This window comes from Argopecten irradians, chromosome 16 (genome assembly GCF_041381155.1).
Source record: "Argopecten irradians isolate NY chromosome 16, Ai_NY, whole genome shotgun sequence".
NCBI lineage: Eukaryota > Metazoa > Mollusca > Bivalvia > Pectinida > Pectinidae > Argopecten > Argopecten irradians.
Window position 1 is genome coordinate 7,231,907 of NC_091149.1, and position 22,125 is coordinate 7,254,031.

A 22,125-nucleotide genomic window follows, 5' to 3' on the forward strand; every position below is an offset into this window, starting at 1 on the left:
CAAGGGCCAGATAGACCCCAGACCATGGACCAAGGACCAGACAGACCAAGGACCAGACAGACCAAGGAACAGACAGACCAAGGACCAGATGGACCAAGAAACAGACGGACCCAGGACCAGATGGACCAAGAAACAGACAGACCCAGGACCAGACGGACCCAGAAACAGATGGAACAAGGACCAGACGGATCCAGGACCAGACGGACCAAAGAATAGATGGATCAAGGACCAAATGGACCAAGGATCAGATGGACCAAGGACCAGACGGACCAAGGACCAGACGGACCATGGAACAGACGGATGAAGAAACAGATTGACCCATGACCAGATGGACCCAGGACCGAACGGATCAAGGAACAGACGGACTAAGAAACAGATGGACCAAGGACCAGACGGACCCAGGACCAGACGGACCCAGGACCAGACGGACCAAAGAATAGACGGACCATGGACCAGATGGACCAAGGATCAGATGGACCAAGGACCAGACGGACCAAGGACCAGACGGACCATGGAACAGATGGATGAAGAAACAGATGGACCCATGACCGGATGGACCCATGACCAGACAGACATTGGACAGGACTAGCCAAGGATCAGACACATCAGGACAAGATGGACCTTCTAAGGACCAGATAGACTTTGGACCAGACAGACACTGAACAAAACAAACATTGGATCAGATGCACTAGGACAAGATGGAAACAGGACCAGATATACCAGGACAACATTGTACCAGGACTACATGGATCCAGGACCACATATACCAGGACTACATGGACCAAAGACCAGACATACTAATACATACCACGACCAGATGGGCCCAGGACCAGACGACCCAGGACCTGAGATAACACAAGGACCAGACGGACTAAGGAACTGACCGACTAAGAATAAGATGAACCCAGGACCAGACGGACCAGGACCAGACGGACCATGGAACAGACGGATGAAGAAACAGATTGACCCATGACCAGATGGACCCAGGACCGAACGGATCAAGGAACAGACGGACTAAGAAACAGATGGACCAAGGACCAGACGGACCCAGGACCAGACGGACCCAGGACCAGACGGACCAAGGACCAGACGGACCATGGAACAGACGGATGAAGAAACAGATTGACCCATGACCAGATGGACCAAGGACCATACAGACCAAGACGGACCCAAAACCAGACGGATTCAGGATCAGACGATTACACATCATTTACAGAGCACAGTGTAGAAAATCATTCCATTTGCCTACCTGAAGATGCAAGGAATCTGCCATCAGGTGAGAAACACAACACTTGTACAGCTCCCTGTCAACCAGAAAAATAACAATAAGTAGGTGTCATCATAATTCAATCATTCAACCAGACAGACATTGGACAGGACTAGCCAAGGATCAGACACATCAGGACAAGATGGACCTTCTAAGGACCAGACAGACACTGAACAAGACAAACATTGGATCAGATGCACTAGGACAAGATGGAAACAGGACCAGATATACCAGGACAACATCGTACCAGGACTACATGGATCCAGGACCACATATACCAGGACTACATGGATCCAGGACCACATATACCAGGACTACATGGACCAAAGACCAGACATACTAATACATACCACGACCAGATGGGCCCAGGACCAGACGACCCAGGACCTGAGATAACACAAGGACCAGACGGACTAAGGAACTGACCGACTAAGAATAAGATGAACCCAGGACCAGACGGACCAGGACCAGACGGACCATGGAACAGACGGATGAAGAAACAGATTGACCCATGACCAGATGGACCCAGGACCGAACGGATCAAGGAACAGACGGACTAAGAAACAGATGGACCAAGGACCAGACGGACCCAGGACCAGACGGACCCAGGACCAGACGGACCAAGGACCAGACGGACCATGGAACAGACGGATGAAGAAACAGATTGACCCATGACCAGATGGACCAAGGACCATACAGACCAAGAAACAGACGGACCCATGACCAGATGGACCCAGGACCAGACGGATCAAGGAACAGACAGACCAAGAAACAGACGGACCCAAAACCAGACGGATTCAGGATCAGACGATTACACATCATTTACAGAGCACAGTGTAGAAAATCATTCCATTTGCCTACCTGAAGATGCAAGGAATCTGCCATCAGGTGAGAAACACAACACTTGTACAGCTCCCTGTCAACCAGAAAAATAACAATAAGTAGGTGTCATCATAATTCAATCATACACAACTTAATTCACTTTTAACTTACTGCTTTTACAACAATTATAAACATTATTTATGCCAACCAAGTCTACATGTGCATCCATTTATTGCATTTTTCTGTTTGAAAAAGTGTCAGAAATTCTATCTTTGTTAATGAAATGAATTTGAAATGTGAACCTAATGAACAGACAGACGGTAGGATGAACACACAAGCCAGAAATGGACAGACAGGGCTCCAGTATCAGAGATGAACAGACCGGCAGTAGGATGAACACACAAGCCAGAAATGGACAGACAGGGCTCCAGTATCAGAGATGAACAGACCGACAGTAGGAAGGACACACAAGCCAGAAACGGACAGACAGGGCTCCAGTATCAGAGATGAACAGACAGACAGTAGGATGGACACACAAGCCAGAAATGGACAGACAGGGCTCCAGTATCAGAGATGAACAGACCGACAGTAGGATGGACACACAAGCTAGAAATGGACAGACAACTCAGGGCTCCAGTATCAGAGATGAACAGACAGACAGTTGGATGGACACACAAACTAGAAATGGACAGACAGGGCTCCAGTATCAGAGATGAACATACAGACAGTAGGATGGACACACAAGCCAGAAATGGACAGACAGGGCTCCAGTATCAGAGATAAACAGACAGACAGTAGGATGAACACACAAGCCAGAAATAGAAAGACAGGGCTCCAATATCAGAGATGAACAGACCGACAGTAGGAAGGACAGACAAGCTAGAAATGGAAAGACAGGGCTCCAATATCAGAGATTAACAGACAGACAGTAGGATGGACACACAAGCCAGAAATGGACAGACAGGGCTCCAGTATCAGAGATGAACAGACAGACAGTAGGATGGACACACAAGCCAGAAATGGACAGACAGGTTTCCAGTATCAGAGATGAACAGACCGACAGTAGAATGGAAACACAAGCCAGTAATGGACAGACAGGGCTCCAGTATCAGAGATGAACAGACAGACAGTAGGACGGACACACAAGCCAGAAATGGACAGACAGGGCTCCAGTATCAGAGATGAACAGACCGACAGTAGGATGGACACACAAGCTAGAAATGGACAGACAACTCAGGGCTCCAGTATCAGAGATGAACAGACAGACAGTAGGATGGACACACAAGCCAGAAATGGACAGACAGGGCTCCAGTATCAGAGATAAACACACAGACAGTAGGATGAACACACAAGCCAGAAATGGACAGACAGGGCTCCAGTATCAGAGATGAACACACCGACAGTAGGATGGACAGACAAGCCAGAAATGGACAGACAGGGCTCCAGTATCAGAGATAAACTGACCGACAGTAGGATGAACACACAAGCTAGAAATGGACAGACAGGGCTCCGGTATCAGAGATGAACAGACAGACAGTAGGATGGACACACAAGCTAGAAACAGACAGACAGGGCTCCAGTATCAGAGATGAACAGACAGACAGTAGGATGAACACACAAGCCAGAAATGGACAGACAGGGCTCCAGTATCAGAGATAAACTGACCGACAGTAGGATGGACACACAAGCCAGAAATGGACAGACAGGGCTCCGGTATCAGAGATGAACAGACGGACAGTAGGATGGACACACAAGCCAGAAATGGACAGACAGGGCTCCAGTATCAGAGATGAACAGACAGACTGAGTAGGATGGACACACAAGCTGGAAACAGACAGACAGGGCTCCAGTATCAGAGATTAACAGACAGACAGTAGGATGAACACACAAGCTAGAAATGGACAGACAGGGCTCCAGTATCAGAGATGAACAGACAGACAGTAGGATGGACACACAAGCCAGAAATGGACAGACAGGGCTTCAGTATCAGAGATGAACAGACAGACAGTAGGATGAACACACAAGCCAGAAATGGACAGACAGGGCTCCAGTATCAGAGATGAACAGACCGACAGTAGGATGAACACACAAGCCAGAAATGGACAGACAGGGCTCCAGTATCAGAGACAAACAGACCGACAGTAGGATGGACACACAAGCCAGAAATGGACAGACAGGGCTCCAGTATCAGAGATGAACAGACTGACAGTAGGATGGACACACAAGCTAGAAACGGACAGACAACTCAGGGCTCCAGTATCAATGATAAAAATTTCATGGTCCTATTCCTTTCATAAACATATTACAAGAAAATAATAGGGAAAATAGAGCAAAACATACCTCACACTCAAACATAATGTAAATTAGTAAATTATATGATCTGGCTGTGATAGCATTACATAATTAATCTCTAAATCTAAATCATCTGACTGATAAATGAACGATTTACCAGAGATCTACAGACAGTGTAAGGGAGACAACTCAACCATTCATTTTGAAGCAGTATTAAACCACTGATTATTGAAAGAAAGATGCACCAAAGAATAAAATATAGAGAAAACAGACAAATGATACTCACCAGTTAATGCTCGGGTCATGTATGAAGAGGCAAACATGTCTGATATTCTCACGAAAGGAGTTAACTCCCCTTTGTGATGTCTTCATGTTGGAAACAATGCTGTAAAACTTGTTGGTCCAAAAGGTATAATTATGAAAGCCTGGCTGAAACACAACAAATGAATGAATAAATAAATAAAGGACTAAAAATAGGAATAAAAGTAGCTGATTTAATGAACACAAGGACACAATCACTCACCTGCTATCTCAGGTAATCATGGTGTATACTTAAGACAATTAAAAGAGAGAATTTCTATGAATGACCCAGGTAATATCAGGTGTCTAGACCTATTGGTTCTTATTAAGTTGTTATCTTTAGCCTAATTAATCCCTGTGACATTGAATGAAGATCGAAGTCATTTATTTGAACAAACTTAGTAGTCTTCAAAGAAAAATGACACAAGTCTGTGATTGGTTCAGATTTGTTCCCCTGTCATCTGCCTTAAGTTTTGCTATGAGATAATCAATGGATAGAGAGACCATAAGTGATCGAAACTCCTGGCGTATCAGAGATGCAATTTTTATGATGAATGGCGTCAAAATACCGCTTTTACAGACAAATTCTTATCCGACACAGAACATAATACAGTCAAACCTCGGTGATTCGAACTTCGATGAATCGAATTTCTCGCTGTATCGAACTTTTTGTCTGGTCCCAAATTTCTTCACTATATAACATTACTAACTAACCCATTTATGAATCGAAGTTTTATGAATCGAAGTTCTCGATGTATCGAACTTTTTTCATGGACCATTTGTTATAGAATCATAGGTAACTGACACTCGATGATTCGAATAAAAATTTACCTGTACAGATCAGGTGTCTTCGCCGGACAATAGGGATTATGACAGCTTGTGTTGCTAGCTTGATATCATCAAGATGATTAATATCACTAATCAAGCCGATACCCGGTGCTTTGTTTTTACAAGCTGCGTTATTAAATCATTAGTACGGCAAAGATACAGTTAGTCGTTTTTGATGTTCGCCGCCGCCATTGGTAGCGATTTGTAGAATTTACGGAACGGTAAATAGCGAGCCACATTACTAGTAACTCATACTCAAAACTGTTACATTGCACAACTTTGGCATAAATACTTGAGCAAATCGATCATTCTAAATCGAAGTATTTTGTAGGTGTTGTAGAGCTTTCGGTCCCTCCTTTTTAGTTTTGTTTTTACAACGTGTTTTTGTTTTTATATTCATTCCGTAATATTAACCATCGCTTAAATAGTCACCAAACGAATATACTTGTACATGGGTTAGGCCTAGTACACGTAAGTCTTGTTTATAATATACGTATGCATTGCTAACGATACACGTGATTAATTGCATACTTCGTTTTTATTTTGTTTTGCTTGTGGTATAATGATTATAAAGTTTACGGAACGGAGACAACAGGTACATAACTAACACAGTTGGTCATTGTAAAAAAAAAATCGGTCTAATTTCAACCACGAATAATTCGAAGTCTCGAAGTTTTTCTGACGGTCCCTTGAACTTCGATACATCGAGGTTTGACTGTACTACATCACACATTTGAAAACCGTAATATCTACAATGTACATGTTGTTAATTCAGGCAACACTTACCGATAAGGTAGAAAGAAAAGACACTTTTACTTCACTTTGTTGAGAACAGGAATTGGTCCGGAATGCGGTACAGATGTTCCGGAATCAACCAAAGTTACCTCCCTTGACAAAATAAAACATTGTAGTCTCACCACATTAATATGTGAGGTCCCTGATCTTGTATTACAAACACAATCAGTAACAATCCAACATACATGTACATTCCTTGAATTATTGCTATGGTTCATGGTCGTTAGAGATCTATAATATCACATATATACATACATGTACATTCCCTGAATTATTGTTATGGTTCCTGGTCGTTAGAGATCTATAATATCACATATATACATACATGTACATTCCCTGAATTATTGTTATGGTTCCTGGTCGTTAGTGATCTATAATATCACATATATACATACATGTACATTCCCTGAATTATTGTTATGGTTCCTGGTCGTTAGAGATCTATAATATCACATATATACATACATGTACATTCCCTGAATTATTGTTATGGTTCCTGGTCGTTAGAGATCTATAATATCACATATATACATACATGTACATGTACATTCCCTGAATTATTGTTATGGTTCCTGGTCGTTAGAGATCTATAATATCACATATATACATACATGTACATTCCCTGAATTAGTGTTATGGTTCCTGGTCGTTAGAGATCTATAATATCACATATATACATACATGTACATTCCCTGAATTATTGTTATGGTTCCTGGTCGTTAGAGATCTATAATATCACATATATACATACATGTACATTCCCTGAATTATTGTTATGGTTCCTGGTCGTTAGAGATCTATAATATCACATATATACATACATGTACATTCCCTGAATTATTGTTATGGTTCCTGGTCGTTAGAGATCTATAATATCACATATATACATACATGTACATTCCCTGAATTATTGTTATGGTTCCTGGTCGTTAGAGATCTATAATATCACATATATACATACATGTACATCCCCTGAATTATTGTTATGGTTCCTGGTCGTTAGTGATCTATAATATCACATATATACATACATGTACATTCCCTGAATTATTGTTATGGTTCCTGGTCGTTAGAGATCTATAATATCACATATATACATACATGTACATTCCCTGAATTATTGTTATGGTTCCTGGTCGTTAGAGATCTATAATATCACATATATACATACATACATGTACATTCCCTGAATTATTGTTATGGTTCCTGGTCGTTAGAGATCTATAATATCACATATATACATACATGTACATTCCCTGAATTATTGTTATGGTTCCTGGTCGTTAGAGATCTATAATATCACATATATACATACATGTACATTCCCTGAATTATTGTTATGGTTCCTGGTCGTTAGAGATCTATAATATCACATATATACATACATGTACATTCCCTGAATTATTGTTATGGTTCCTGGTCGTTAGAGATCTATAATATCACATATATACATACATGTACATTCCCTGAATTATTGTTATGGTTCCTGGTCGTTAGAGATCTATAATATCACATATATACATACATGTACATTCCCTGAATTATTGTTATGGTTCCTGGTCGTTAGAGATCTATAATATCACATATATACATACATGTACATTCCCTGAATTATTGTTATGGTTCCTGGTCGTTAGAGATCTATAATATCACATATATACATACATGTACATTCCCTGAATTATTGTTATGGTTCCTGGTCGTTAGAGATCTATAATATCACATATATACATACATGTACATTCCCTGAATTATTGTTATGGTTCCTGGTCGTTAGTGATCTATAATATCACATATATACATACATGTACATTCCCTGAATTATTGTTATGGTTCCTGGTCGTTAGTGATCTATAATATCACATATATACATACATGTACATTCCCTGAATTATTGTTATGGTTCCTGGTCGTTAGAGATCTATAATATCACATATATATACATACATGTACATTCCCTGAATTATTGTTATGGTTCCTGGTCGTTAGTGATCTATAATATCACATATATACATACATGTACATTCCCTGAATTATTGTTATGGTTCCTGGTCGTCTTAGAGATCTATAATATCACATATATACATACATGTACATTCCCTGAATTATTGTTATGGTTCCTGGTCGTTAGAGATCTATAATATCACATATATACATACATGTACATTCCCTGAATTATTGTTATGGTTCCTTGGTCGTTAGAGATCTATAATATCACATATATACATACATGTACATTCCCTGAATTATTGTTATGGTTCCTGGTTGTTAGAGATCTATAATATCACATATTATACATACATGTACATTCCCTGAATTATTGCTATGGTGATCCTGGTCGTTAGAGATCTATAATATCACATATATACATACATGTACATTCCCTGAATTATTGTTATGGTTCCTGGTCGTTAGTGATCTATAATATCACATCTACCTCTAATTAATTTAATATCTCTAGCAAATTGATTTATGGCTTTTTTGTGTATTTGAGCAATGAATTGGTTTCAAAATTTGGTCCTATTAAGCGACCCTCATTTTGTTTTAATTATCAAAGCACCCTGGACCCTTATTGGGTCAAAAAAGGTACATTTAAGCTCCATATTCTGTTTTTATAAATGACAAAGTTATCTGCTCCTGAGTAAAGTTTATGTGTAAAAATGATGTCGTATTTCTCTAACGGATATGAAGTTATACTAATAACTACAGGATGTAACAATAAATACCCACAATGCACCTGTAAGAGCAGACAACTCTGTGATATACAGAAAACCTGGCGTATTAATTCATCTTTTGTGCACTGCCAGGGCGTTTAAATGGTTTGTTTAGTTGTACGTCCTATTAACAGCAGATTTGGGTTCTCATTCCTGAGGAGGAAAAATATCAATCTTTTAATACTTTACATTTCATCAACTAACAAGTATTAATACAGTGTAACCTGTCAAAACCAACCCTTGTCTAATACAGATCCCTGTCGATTCTGGCTTCATTATGTCATTTTCAGTTTAAATTAAAGTAATATCCATTTCAACCAATCTTATTCACATATACAATGGTATTTAAAGAGACAATTCACTCAGGTTAATTCTTTTACATAACCAAAAAGCAAACTATGGCATCAATGTATTGTTCTACATTTCTTATGAAACATATAATATATGATATTGACAAATTCCACATCAATGTTTCGTATTTTAATTGATACCGTTGTAATTACAAATCGTTGATCAATATGATTAAGCAGGTACAATATGTACGCTTTACTCATACCCGAGCCAACGTCACGCATGTTAAACAAATGAACTACATAACCACTAAGGAGGTGATGAAATGATTTTCAGGCAAGATAATTCACCTAATAAGGTAAACACACTACTGTCAGAGCGATTTGAGCAGTTCTAGACAAAAGTTGCATTATACTCTACGAGCAAGGGACATGGTTCGGCATACAAGATGTTCAACCACAATGTGCAATGGCGGACATCGAGCGAGTTTGAACATTTCACACGCACTTCACCACCATGGGCTTTTCTGGCATATCACAGTAAAACCGACTGAACTAATTTCCATCAGAACTGGGTTTTTTCTGATATATGTACAAATTTTAATGTTCTCTTAGACTGAATTGTCCCTTTAATCTAAAGGATAACAGACTAAACACATGCTTTGAGTCACTCTCCTTAAATTCCTAAAGTCTCTGGACATAAATGTATATTTATACAAAATAGTATCTTTACATAACAAATATAGATGTAATTTATATTAAGTAAAGGGAAGTAACTCTTATACCCTTATATCTAGAGAGATTGGTAGTTTCATATCAGAGGTCATACCAACTCTAGATCTTGTTTATTAAACCAACAAATTATTACCAACTCTTTTTTTTACAGTAATTAAAACCTGTGTAATCTGAAACCTGTCTATACCGACCAACTCTTGTTTTTACAGTAATTAAAACATGTGTAATATGAAACCTGTCTATACCGACCAACTCTTGTTAATAAAGTAATTAAAACCTGTGTAATCTGAAACCTGTCTAAAAACAGACAGACAGTAGGAAGGACAGACAAGCTAGAAACAGACAGACAAGGCTCCAGTATCAGAGATAAACAGATAGACAGAAGAGACAGAAGGAAGGACAGACAAGGTACAAACGGACAGACAGGGCTCCAGTATCAGAGATGAACAGACAGACAGTAGGATGGACACACAAGCTAGAAATGGACAGACAGGGCTCCAGTATCAGAGATGAACAGACAGACAGTAGGATGGACACACAAGCTAGAAATGGACAGACAGGGCTCCAGTATCAGAGATGAACAGACAGACAGTAGGAAGGACAGACAAGCTACAAATGGACAGACAGGGCTCCAGTATCAGAGATAAACAGACAGACAGAAGGAAGGACAGACAAGCTACAAACGGACAGACAGGGCTCCAGTATCAGAGATAAAAATTTCCTGGTCACTGACTGGTCAATTTACCTTATGTCCTGTGAGAATTCGGACACAGTTGCCGGTCAAGTTGTCCCACATTCTGACGACTCGGTCACTCGAACCTGTGGCGATGTAGTTACTGTTTGGGTGGAATGATGCACACTGTCAAAGAAAGGAGATAAATATCACACACAGCATTGAGTGGATTTTTGGAAATAGTGAGCATGAGGACTGAAGTGGACAATGGTCAAATGTTATAATCAACACATAGAAAATATTGACTTTTACCATTATTGGTACTAATTTAAAATGACTGATGTTTGTTACAACTCAATTCTGTAAGATCAAGATAATCTATATACAGGTGTTGGTAAAACACTGGGTACATTGGCTTTTTTTCTCCTTTCTGTTTAGGAGGCAACAATCTAGACAGATAGTGGAAATCATAGTAGGGCAGGAACAAACATTTCACTAACTCAAGTTAATTGTTAGAAAACTCAAATATATTAAAAAAAAATGTTGTGGAAACTTCCAAGTCACAACTTCTCTCGTGAATTACCTGAATTTGACGTCCCATACAGCTAGGGTATATGTGTCCCTTGTAACACACTAGGTTTGTCCGTCGTGAGCAAACTCCAAAGACGAACTGAAATTAAAAATGACACATTATGGTGTTGGGAAATAAATCGCAATTCCGATTCATAATTAGATAATTTTATGTTTGATAATTAACAAAAGATCCCAGAGGGATTTTAATGACGACCAAAGAAAGGACTATCAATGTCTAACAACGGTAAGAAGCCGATCTGAGGGCCTCAAATGACCAAATTCAACACAATTTTTTTAATTTAACCTGTCTATAAAGATCACCTGCCTATAAATACAACCTCCATATAAAGACCACCTGTCTATAAAGATCACCTCAATATAAAGACCACCTCCATATAAAGACAACCTCCATATAAAGACCACCTGTCTATAAAGATCACCTGTCTATAAATACAACCTCCATATAAAGACCACCTGTCTATAAAGACCACCTCAATATAAAGACCACCTCCATATAAAGACAACCTCCATATAAAGACCACCTGTCTATAAAGATCACCTGTCTATAAATACAACCTCCATATAAAGACCACCTGTCTATAAAGACCACCTCCATGTAAAGACAACCTGACAAGACCATGTTTGTTGGGTGGTCAGGATTGACTGTGTATTAACAAAAGGGTTTTATTAAGTTTAACGTCCTATATATGTATAGTTGTTCAATTTCCCAGACGTAAAAAATTTACTGTTTTGGACTTATTCGTTTATTTTCCGAATTATCTTTTTAAGTTCCATTCTTATGAGTGGCTATAATACTTGAAACCAGGATTTTAATAAATTTCTCGATTTTGAATTGATCTGCAAATTTAGCGAAATTAAAACCCCCACAAATATAAGCAACTATATACAAGTAGTAACAGCCAGGGTTATGTAAGGACGACGTGCCAGGTTTATTGGTGGAGGAAAGCCGGAGTACCTGGAGAAAAACCACCGACCAGCTGTCAGTACCTGGTAACTGCCCCGCATGGGATTCGAACTCGTGACTCAGAGCTGGAGGGCTTGTGGCTTGAGGCATCATAACCACTCGGCCACCGCGGCTCCTTCATCTTGTTAGATGTATAGAAGTAAGTGAACGGAAGCCCTGGAGTATCGAGGATGGAGGGTAAAGATGTGTAGACCAAATACATATTATAATTTCTCAAAATGTCTCTATACGGTATATTATGATAGTGTAAAACCTGCCTTAGCAACCACCTCTGTATAAAGACCACCTCTGTATATAGACCACCTCTGTATAAAGACCACCTCTGTATAAAGACCACCTTTGTATAATGATCACATCTGTATAGTGATCACCTCTGTATAAAGACCACATCTGTATAAAGACCACCTCTATATAACGACCACATCTGTATAATGACCATCTCTGTATTATGACCACCTCTGTATAAAGACCACCACTGTACTATGACCATCTCTATATAATGACCATCTCTGTATACTGACCACCTCTGTATAATGACCACCTCTATATTAAGACCACCTCTCTATAAAGACCATCTCTGTATACTGACCACCTCTGTATAATGACCACCTCTGTATAATGACCACCTCTGTATAAAGACCACCTCTGTATAAAGACCACCTCTGTATAAAGACCACCTCTGTATAAAGACCACCTCTGTATAAAGACCACCTCTGTATAAAGACCACCTCTGTATAAAGACCACCTCTGTATAAAGACCACCTCTGTATAAAGACAACTCTCTTAGGGTCCCAAATGGTCAAGTTCAACTCTATTAAAAGAACCACTTGTATATCCAGACAATTTTTCTCTTCCTCCTTGGCTGGTCTTTATAGACAGGTTTGACTGTTGTTTCAAAAATCAAAGAAAAATGAAAAATGACATGACACCACAAGACTTTGTTAAGAATAATGACGGACCTCATGATTTGTTGTATAAGTCTGTCAGGACAAGTTCAACACCAGTATTGTGTATTCTTTACGTTCATTTATTTACATTTTTTATAACTTACCAAAATTTCTACATACAATTACCGATACATGTATATTATAATATATCAATTTCTAAAGAGTTATAAGAATATTAATCTATAAATATCAAATATGACAGTACAGGTGTGACTTATTACCCAATACACATACCCAACATACAATACACCCTAGGTGTATCTACCTATACATGTACAGTACAGCTGTGACTTATTACCCAATACACATACCCAACAGACAATACACCCCAGGTGAACTGTAGGTATTTAAATATCACGGTTTGTAAACATGACCCAAATTGACCTACTACACAATCTATGTCTGCTTTACTACTGTGTGTCTGTCAAACCAGACAAGGAAGTAATAATATCAGATATCGCCAGGCCTCAATAGACAGACATTTTGGTTGCTAAACGTTTGTTTACATTAGTAACCAATGACAAGGATGGTCTTATTCTGTGTGGACACATATTATTTCATTTAATGTACAATTTTGTGTATTAACGGGATTGATTTTGATCTGAAATGGATATTTTCATCAGAAACTGAAAAAGTGACAGATCTGCTATTATGAGAAGAAGGAAGTAAGTTCCCACTTGGCTGTGAATTTCGGAGGGAGAGAAATTTGAACAACATTGAATATCATTTAGATTCTGGGGAAGACCAACTTGATTTAATCCCAGGTACCCTGTGTGTGTCATCAGTGAATGCAGTGATTATCAGGTAATTATTTTCTTGTGTTTTAAAAACATTGAGGTCAATCAATATTTAAAAACTGTATGTACATGCACACATAGAACTGAATAGGACAATGAGCAATTAACAACATCAAATAAAACTCTTATTCAACTGGTTATGTTAAACATTGTATTGATCCAGTATATATATTCAATTTTTCAGAAATTCAACAAATAGCTCATCTTCATCAAAATGGCAACAGCAAACATACCAGTTCGTACGGAAGGACAGACAACCTGTAACCATCACAAGGGGAGACAACTAGACTTGTATTGTGAAAAGTGTCAAGAACTAATTTGTTTAAAATGCATTTCCACCATTCATAAAACTCATCCAATGTGTGAGCTTAGTGAAGTCACTCCTCAGAAGAAACAAGACATAAGAAACTTTATAGACAGAACTGAACAAAATGATCTGGTACAGATTGGGAAATACATCACATCTACTGATACACTCCTCAAAGACAATGACAACATATTTGATAAATTAGCACATGAATTGAAGATGCAAACAGATAAATTAAAACAAGACCTTGACCAGCTTAGAGAAGAGACACTCTCACTTTATCAAAAACTTAAAGACGACAACATCAAACTCATACAAAAATACAAACAAGAACTAGAATCATTGAACAAACAAATTAAACACCAAATACAGAAATGTAAGACAACACTTCAGCAGGGCTCACACATAGAAATCTATGACACAAAATGCGAAATAGATTCCCAAATACATATCCCTGTCAAACCTACTTTAGATACAGTCAGTTTCAACCCAAACAATACTCCTAAAGGTCACCTGGTACAAGCCTTAGGAAAAGTCACCACCTCAGGCCAAAGTCATACATCCACTGACCAGAAACGGTCAGTATCATTAGCAGACGGTCAGCAACAACCCTCATCACAACAACAGTCAGAGGATAAAGGTAAGAAAGCAGTGGCCAGGAAAACACTACTGACAGAGACCAAGGTGGTGGAGGAGTGGGAGTCTCCATGTGTCATTGATTCTATATGTCCTACCACTGATGACCAGGCCTGGACCAGGTACAGTAACACATTAACTCTCCTGGACAGGAAGGGCACAGTGATACAGAAGGTCACACACAAGGCTTACATCAATGACATCAGTCTATCACCAACAACACACAGATTGTGGGCCTGTGATGATCAAAACAACATCCTGGAGCTGGTATCAGGACAGTTAACTCAACAATTCACAACTAAAACATATCCTAAATGTATATGTATTACAGCAAAGAACCATGTCATTGTGGGCATGTCAGGAAACGTCTCCAAATATACCACACAAGGTCAGATGGTACTCACTACAATGGCAGCAGGGACTGGGAAACCATTAGTGTGTACACCATACAGGATCACAGAGTGTCCTGTCACTAACAATGTCGCAGTGATTGATCACAGTGATAAAGATGATGGTGGTGATGGAAACAAACATGTTGTTGTCATGGATACTGACTTCCAGCAACTGTTTGTATACAGAGGTGACATCCCCAGTACATGTAAACAATCACCACAAACAGGAGGTGAACCATTTGACCCCTGGGGTATAGTGTATGATAGTCAGGGGAGCCTCATCATAGGGGATGGTAACAATAAAAATGTTGTCCTAGTGAGTAAAGATGGTAAAGGACTCAGGATCCTACACACAGACAGTGGCAGGGTATGGGCTGTAGGTGTGGGTAGAGATGATTTACTGTGGGTAAAGATTGGGTACCCTAAGAATTGTGTGAAGATGTTGCAGTACTACAAGATGTGATAGCAGGGTGTGATAGCTGTGATAAAACTACTACAGTACAGCAGGGTGTGATAGCTGTGATAAAACTACTACAGTACAGCAGGGTGTGATAGCTGTGATAAAACTACTACAGTACAGCAGGGTGTGATAGCTGTGATAAAACTACTACAGTACAGCAGGGTGTGATAGCTGTGATAAAACTACTACAGTACAGCAGGGTGTGATAGCTGTGATAAAACTACTACAGTACAGCAGGGTGTGATAGCTGTGATAAAACTACTACAGTACAGCAGGGTGTGATAGCTGTGATAAAACTACTACAGTACAGCAGGGTGTGATAGCTGTGATAAAACTACTACAGTACAGCAGGGTGTGATAGCTGTGATAAAACTACTACAGTACAGCAGGGTGTGATAGCTGTGATAAAACTACTACAGTACAGCAGGGTGTGATAGCTGTGATAAAACTACTACAGTACAGCAGGGTGTGATAGCTGTGATAAAACTACTACAGTACAGCAGGGTGTGATAGCTGTGATAAAACTACTACAGTACAGCAGGGTGTGATAGCTGTGATAAAACTACTACAGTACAGCTGGGTGTGATAGCTGTGATAAAACTACTACAGTACAGCAGGGTGTGATAGCTGTGATAAAACTACTACAGTACAGCAGGGTGTGATAGCTGTGATAAAACTACTACAGTACAGCAGGGTGTGATAGCTGTGATAAAACTACTACAGTACAGCAGGGTGTGATAGCTGTGATAAAACTACTACAGTACAGCAGGGTGTGATAGCTGTGATAAAACTACTACAGTACAGCAGGGTGTGATAGCTGTGATAAAACTACTACAGTACAGCAGGGTGTGATAGCTGTGATAAAACTACTACAGTACAGCAGGGTGTGATAGCTGTGATAAAACTACTACAGTACAGCAGGGTGTGATAGCTGTGATAAACTACTACAGTACAGCAGGGTGTGATAGCTGTGATAAAACTACTACAGTACAGCAGGGTGTGATAGCTGTGATAAAACTACTACAGTACAGCAGGGTGTGATAGCTGTGATAAAACGACTACAGTACAGCAGGGTGTGATAGCTGTGATAAAACTTACTACAGTAAGAGGGTGTGATTTCTAAAATCTTACAGTTCGATGAAACATACATACAGAATAACAGCTAGATTTTACAGTGGATAGATTCAGTGGTGTAACTAATGTTTACAAAGCATCATACATGTTTGTTTGTCCATGTCCAATAATTTTACAAGCTTAATTCATGAAATCTGGTTTCTAAAATAGATCTACTGAAGAAAAAAATAACATGTCAAAAGTTATTGCCCCCATTTATAACTTGAATACATTGTTCATACAAAGGTATTAATGATTTTATTACCCTGGAATATGTGTTATTCATTCTGTAATACCAGTGAATCAAAACATTGAGCTTTAAGGCTTTAGTAACTTGTGATTATTGTTTCCAAGATATAAACACAGGGAGTACCATTTCACTACCTTTTCCCATTATTTACCATAATTTATCCTATTTTACTTAGTAATCCACATTGTACATTTCTATGTAACCAAATTGAGCATCTCCTCCGCCAGTTTTTTTAGTTTACATTTGAATCTCTCAGATATTTAAACGTTGAACTATATTTTTTTTTATGAAATCTATGGTCTAATATATAGATGCCAGAACTTTACAGGAATAATGCACACAAGACAGTTTAATACTTACAGTGTATCTTTACATTATTTATTTATTTAGACAATGATTTAATCCATTAGATCACTACAATAATGTAATCAAAACAAACCTTCAGGACATAAGGATCATTGTATATAAATGTCTATTACCATTTTTATTTTCTTTGGTTATCTTTTGAGTTATATTACAAATTATGAAGCAAAAAATCCAAAAGCCATGAATTTAAACAGATCAAACCAAGGACCAGATGGGACCAAGGAAAAGATGGATCAAGGACCAAATGGACCAAGAAACAGACGGACCCAGGACCAGATAAAACAGAGCCCCAGGACCAGATGGACCAAGGACCAGACAGAACAAGAACAGATGGACCAAGGAATAGATGGACTAAAAATCAGATGAACCCAGAATCAGACGGACCAACAAGCAGTCAAACCAAGGACCAGACAGACCAAGGAATAGACAGACCAAAGACCAGATGGAGCAAGGACCATACAGACCAAGAACAGATGAGACCCCATGACCAGATGGACCCAGGACCAGACGGATCAAGGAACAGATAGACCAATGACCAGACAGACCAAGGAATAGACAGACCAAAGACCAGATGGAGCAAGGACCAGACAGACCAAAGAAACAGACGGACCCATGACCATGATGGACCCAGTATCAGACGGATCAAGGAACAGATAGACCAATGACCAGGCGGACCAAGGAATAGACGGACCAATGACCAGATGGAGCAAGGACCAGACAGACCAAGAAAGAGAGAGACCCAGGACCAGATGGACCCAAAGACCAACTGGACCAAGGACCATATAGACCAAGAAACAGATGACCCATGACCAGATGGACCCAGGATCAGACGGATCCAAGGAACAATATGACCAATGACCAGGCAGACCAAGGAATAGAACGGGACCAAGGAACTGACCAACAAGGAAATAGACGGAATCCAAGAACCACACAGACCAAGGAACACTGGACCAGTACCTGAGGGACCCAGGAACAGATGGACCAGTATACCTGACGGATGACCAAGAAACAGATGGAACAGTACCTTGACAAACTAAGGAACAGATGGACCAGTACCTGACAGACCCAGGAACAGATGGACCAGTACCTGACCGGACCCAGGAACAGATGGAACAGTACCTGATGAACCCAGGAACAATGGACCAGTAACCAGATGGACCCAGGAATATATGAGACCAGTACCAACCAAGGAACAGACGGACAAGGACCAGACAACCCAGACCAGACGGGCCAAGGAAAAGACAGACCAGGAGGAACAGGGGGAACAGATGGACAGGGATCAGATGGACCAAGGATCAGATGACCAAGGACCATTATAGACCATGCCAGATGGACCCAGGAAGTAATCAAGGAACAGATGGACTAGATTGTACAGATGGACCTGATGGACCCAGGAATATATGTAATATTCACATTGGACCAGATAAGACACTTTTAACAAGACAAACCAGATGCACTAGGACAAGATGGAGCCAGGACCAGATATACCAGGACAACATCGAACCAGGACTAAATTCTGGATTAGACCAGGAACCAGGGACTACATAAGACCAAAGACCAGACATACCAATAAATAGGTACACGAATGTACCAGACCTGTATTTAGACCAAAATTTATAATCCATTAAATACATCAGATGGGCCAGGAAGTCATTTAGGACCCAAGGACCAGACAGGACTAAGGAACTGATGGACTAAAAATCAATATGAAATATATCACCCAGGACCAGACGGACCACGATAGACGACTGTAACTAAAATGTCTAATACAGGATATAGACCAAACATTTACATGGAATGAAATTTGGATGATTCCCACTCCAGTAAGCCGAAATTAACCCTGTCTGATCACATCCAGTTTGAGGACTCGTTAATAAACTGTGATTTCCTTGGAGTCACACACAGTGTAGTCGCAGGTTTCAAACAAACCAAGGTGGTCATCAAGGTCATCGTCAGATCCTCAGTTGGCTGGCCGAGCCATGTGGAGTCCAATATGTACACAGTATATTACTTGAATTGGTTTTTTTGCTGAGGCAATTCTGACAATAAACAGTTTGTTTGATTGTTTGTTCTATCAGACTGGTTTTTATTTGAGACACAACATAACAAGCCTCAAATTATTCTATGTACAAAACAAATTTAAGTACATACATGAAGAACGATTTGTCAGATATATATATTTGGTATTGGGAATTGAAGCATTTGCTTCAGAAATATTCGTTGGATCACCGTTTTTAATGGTGCATTGCAAAGACACCAAGCAATACACACAACCATTTTATTTGACATTTTAACTCTTCATGACATGGGCCAAACCATCATTTACTCACATGATAAGAAACTACCACTCTTATAGACTATCATATGTCTAGACATAGGGGAGATATACTGATAAATTTTTTTCGGGTGTGGTATTGTGACAAGAAGGTCTAGTAGGTTTACAAATAATGTATGAAGGGACATAACTCCTGATGGATCAATCCATAACTTATTCCCGTTTTGTTGGGTTGAACACAATCAGAAGTTTAAGGAAGGAAATGTACAAATAATGTATGAAGGGATTGTAACTCCTGAAGGATCAATCCTTACTTATGATAGTTTAGGACCTGAAAATGAAGGTTTAAGGGAGGAAATGTACAAATAATGTTTGAAGGGGACCAGGTAACACTCCTGACAGAATCAATCCTAACTTACCCCAGTTTAGGGTTGATAATTATAGCCAAAGATGAACCTGTCATCATTCCAGTTTGGTCTTCTGGTATCGACCGATCAGGTTAGGGCAACAGAGATCGTCCACCACTTGAATCTGGTCAAGTTGTCCATAAATATTTCTGGAAGGAACATATCAAAACACTAATATATTTCAGACATTCAAAAATTATATAAGATTAGAAAGAGTTCACTATCTGTCCTTTACATAACACACACATTACAAACCTTGATGGAACTAAAACTTGGAGTTTAGTATAAGTTCTTTGAGTTTCAGATATTTATGAATCGAGCAAAGCCAAAACACTTTAATAAATACCAAATTAGACAGAAACCAACAGTTGACCTTTGATTAGACAACTGTAACAACTTATCAGGGTATAACGCATTGAAAATATTTAATGTTGTTGTGTGATTTTTATTCCATGATACAAGAGATCCCAGAGGGATCTTGGCGCCCACAAAAGAATGATCTATGTCTGACAATGGAAAGATGGATCTTTTCCCTACTTTTCAAACTTTTTCAAACATATACTACACATAAATTTTGAGACAGATCTCTTCAGTACTTTCTGAGAAATAGCAGTAACAAACTTCAATTATCAAAATCAAAGATGGCGGCCTGGCGGCCACCTTGTTAACAGATCAGTCCAAAAACGATATATGCAGAACTAGGTCCCTAGGGGAACCTTCAGATGAAATTTGAGACAATCCCTTTGGCACTTTCTGAGAAAATAATGTGATGCGATAAGGTAAACTCCTTAAATATCAAAATCCAAGATGGCTGCCTGGCGGCCATTTGTTGACCGATTGGTCCCAAAATGCAATATGCAAGGACTAGGTCCCTAGGGGAACCTAGATAATAAAATTTGAGAACATCCCTTCAGTACCTGAGGATCTGAGAAATACAAATGTAGCGATAACAAACTTTGAATATTGAAATCCAAGAATGGCTAGCCTGGCGGTACATCTTGTTGACCAATCGGTCCAAAAATGAAGGGGATAAGGATGCAATCCTAGGTCCCTTACCCCAGTTTAGGTTGACAATGAATATGGAGAAATGACAAATAATCAGTACTTCCTGAGATAACTCGAAGGATCAATCAAACTTACCCCACTATCAAATTCAATGAAGGTTGCCTGGAAATGTACCATCTTGTTGACCGGGAGGGTCCCAAATGCATGAAGGATCAATCCTAACTTACCCCAGGGGAACCTTCACAATTAAATTTGAGATGAACCAAGTTCCCTTATCAATACTTTCTGGTATCGACCGTAGTGATAGGGCAAGAGTCGGACGTAACGCCGACTCGAATCTGTCCAATAAATATTTCTGGAAGGAACATATCAAAACGGACGACAGACCAACAATTACAAAAAGTGAAAGAACTAGCCCACCATCTGTTGATGGTGGGCTAAAAATGTTGATCAACAGAAAACATTTCAAAAACTCATCAATAGCTAATTCTTGTCTGTCATTCTGCATCTATTAATAAGTTTTTTCTTAATTTTAATTTGACTCTTGACCTACTTTGTTACCCAATCAATGGCGATCCCCTCCACCTGGGTCACATCTGCGTTTAAATCCTGGGGACGCGGCGGGCCACCATTCTTTATATCGTCAGGAATTCCAGCTCTTTCAATCTTCATCAATGATAGATCAGAAAAGTAAAGAATGCGACGATCCACATCAACGTCTAGTGTCCCCAAGTGGCGCCCCCAACTTAGCGTTCCAGAGTACGCCTTTTTGTCGGGGATGACCTGGATGTTGGGATACAGAATGAAATTAAAGACACAAAAACACTATATATATAATGGCAAATCAGGGCACTTGAAACCAGTCAGGTAGTGATTTTAATATTTACTGACTTTTC

General features: G+C 39.4%; 2 protein-coding genes across 2 annotated transcripts in view; one reads left to right on the forward strand and one right to left on the reverse strand.

The window, feature by feature from the left end:
• Positions 1–22,125, reverse strand: part of LOC138311156 (low-density lipoprotein receptor 2-like) — a 163,508-nt gene that overhangs the window by 10,191 nt on the left and 131,192 nt on the right. The window lies entirely within an intron of this gene.
• On the forward strand, positions 13,445–15,960 carry LOC138311145 (uncharacterized). Its single transcript, XM_069252611.1, has 2 exons — positions 13,445–14,025; positions 14,203–15,960. The coding sequence occupies exon 2, from the start codon at positions 14,233–14,235 to the stop codon at positions 15,814–15,816; it is 1,584 nt and encodes a 527-aa protein (XP_069108712.1). The 5' UTR covers positions 13,445–14,025; positions 14,203–14,232; the 3' UTR covers positions 15,817–15,960.

Bases quoted from the DNA above. Each gene is read 5' to 3' on its own strand.
- LOC138311145 (XM_069252611.1), top strand. From the start codon at position 14,233: ATGGCAACAGCAAACATACCAGTTCGTACGGAAGGACAGACAACCTGT.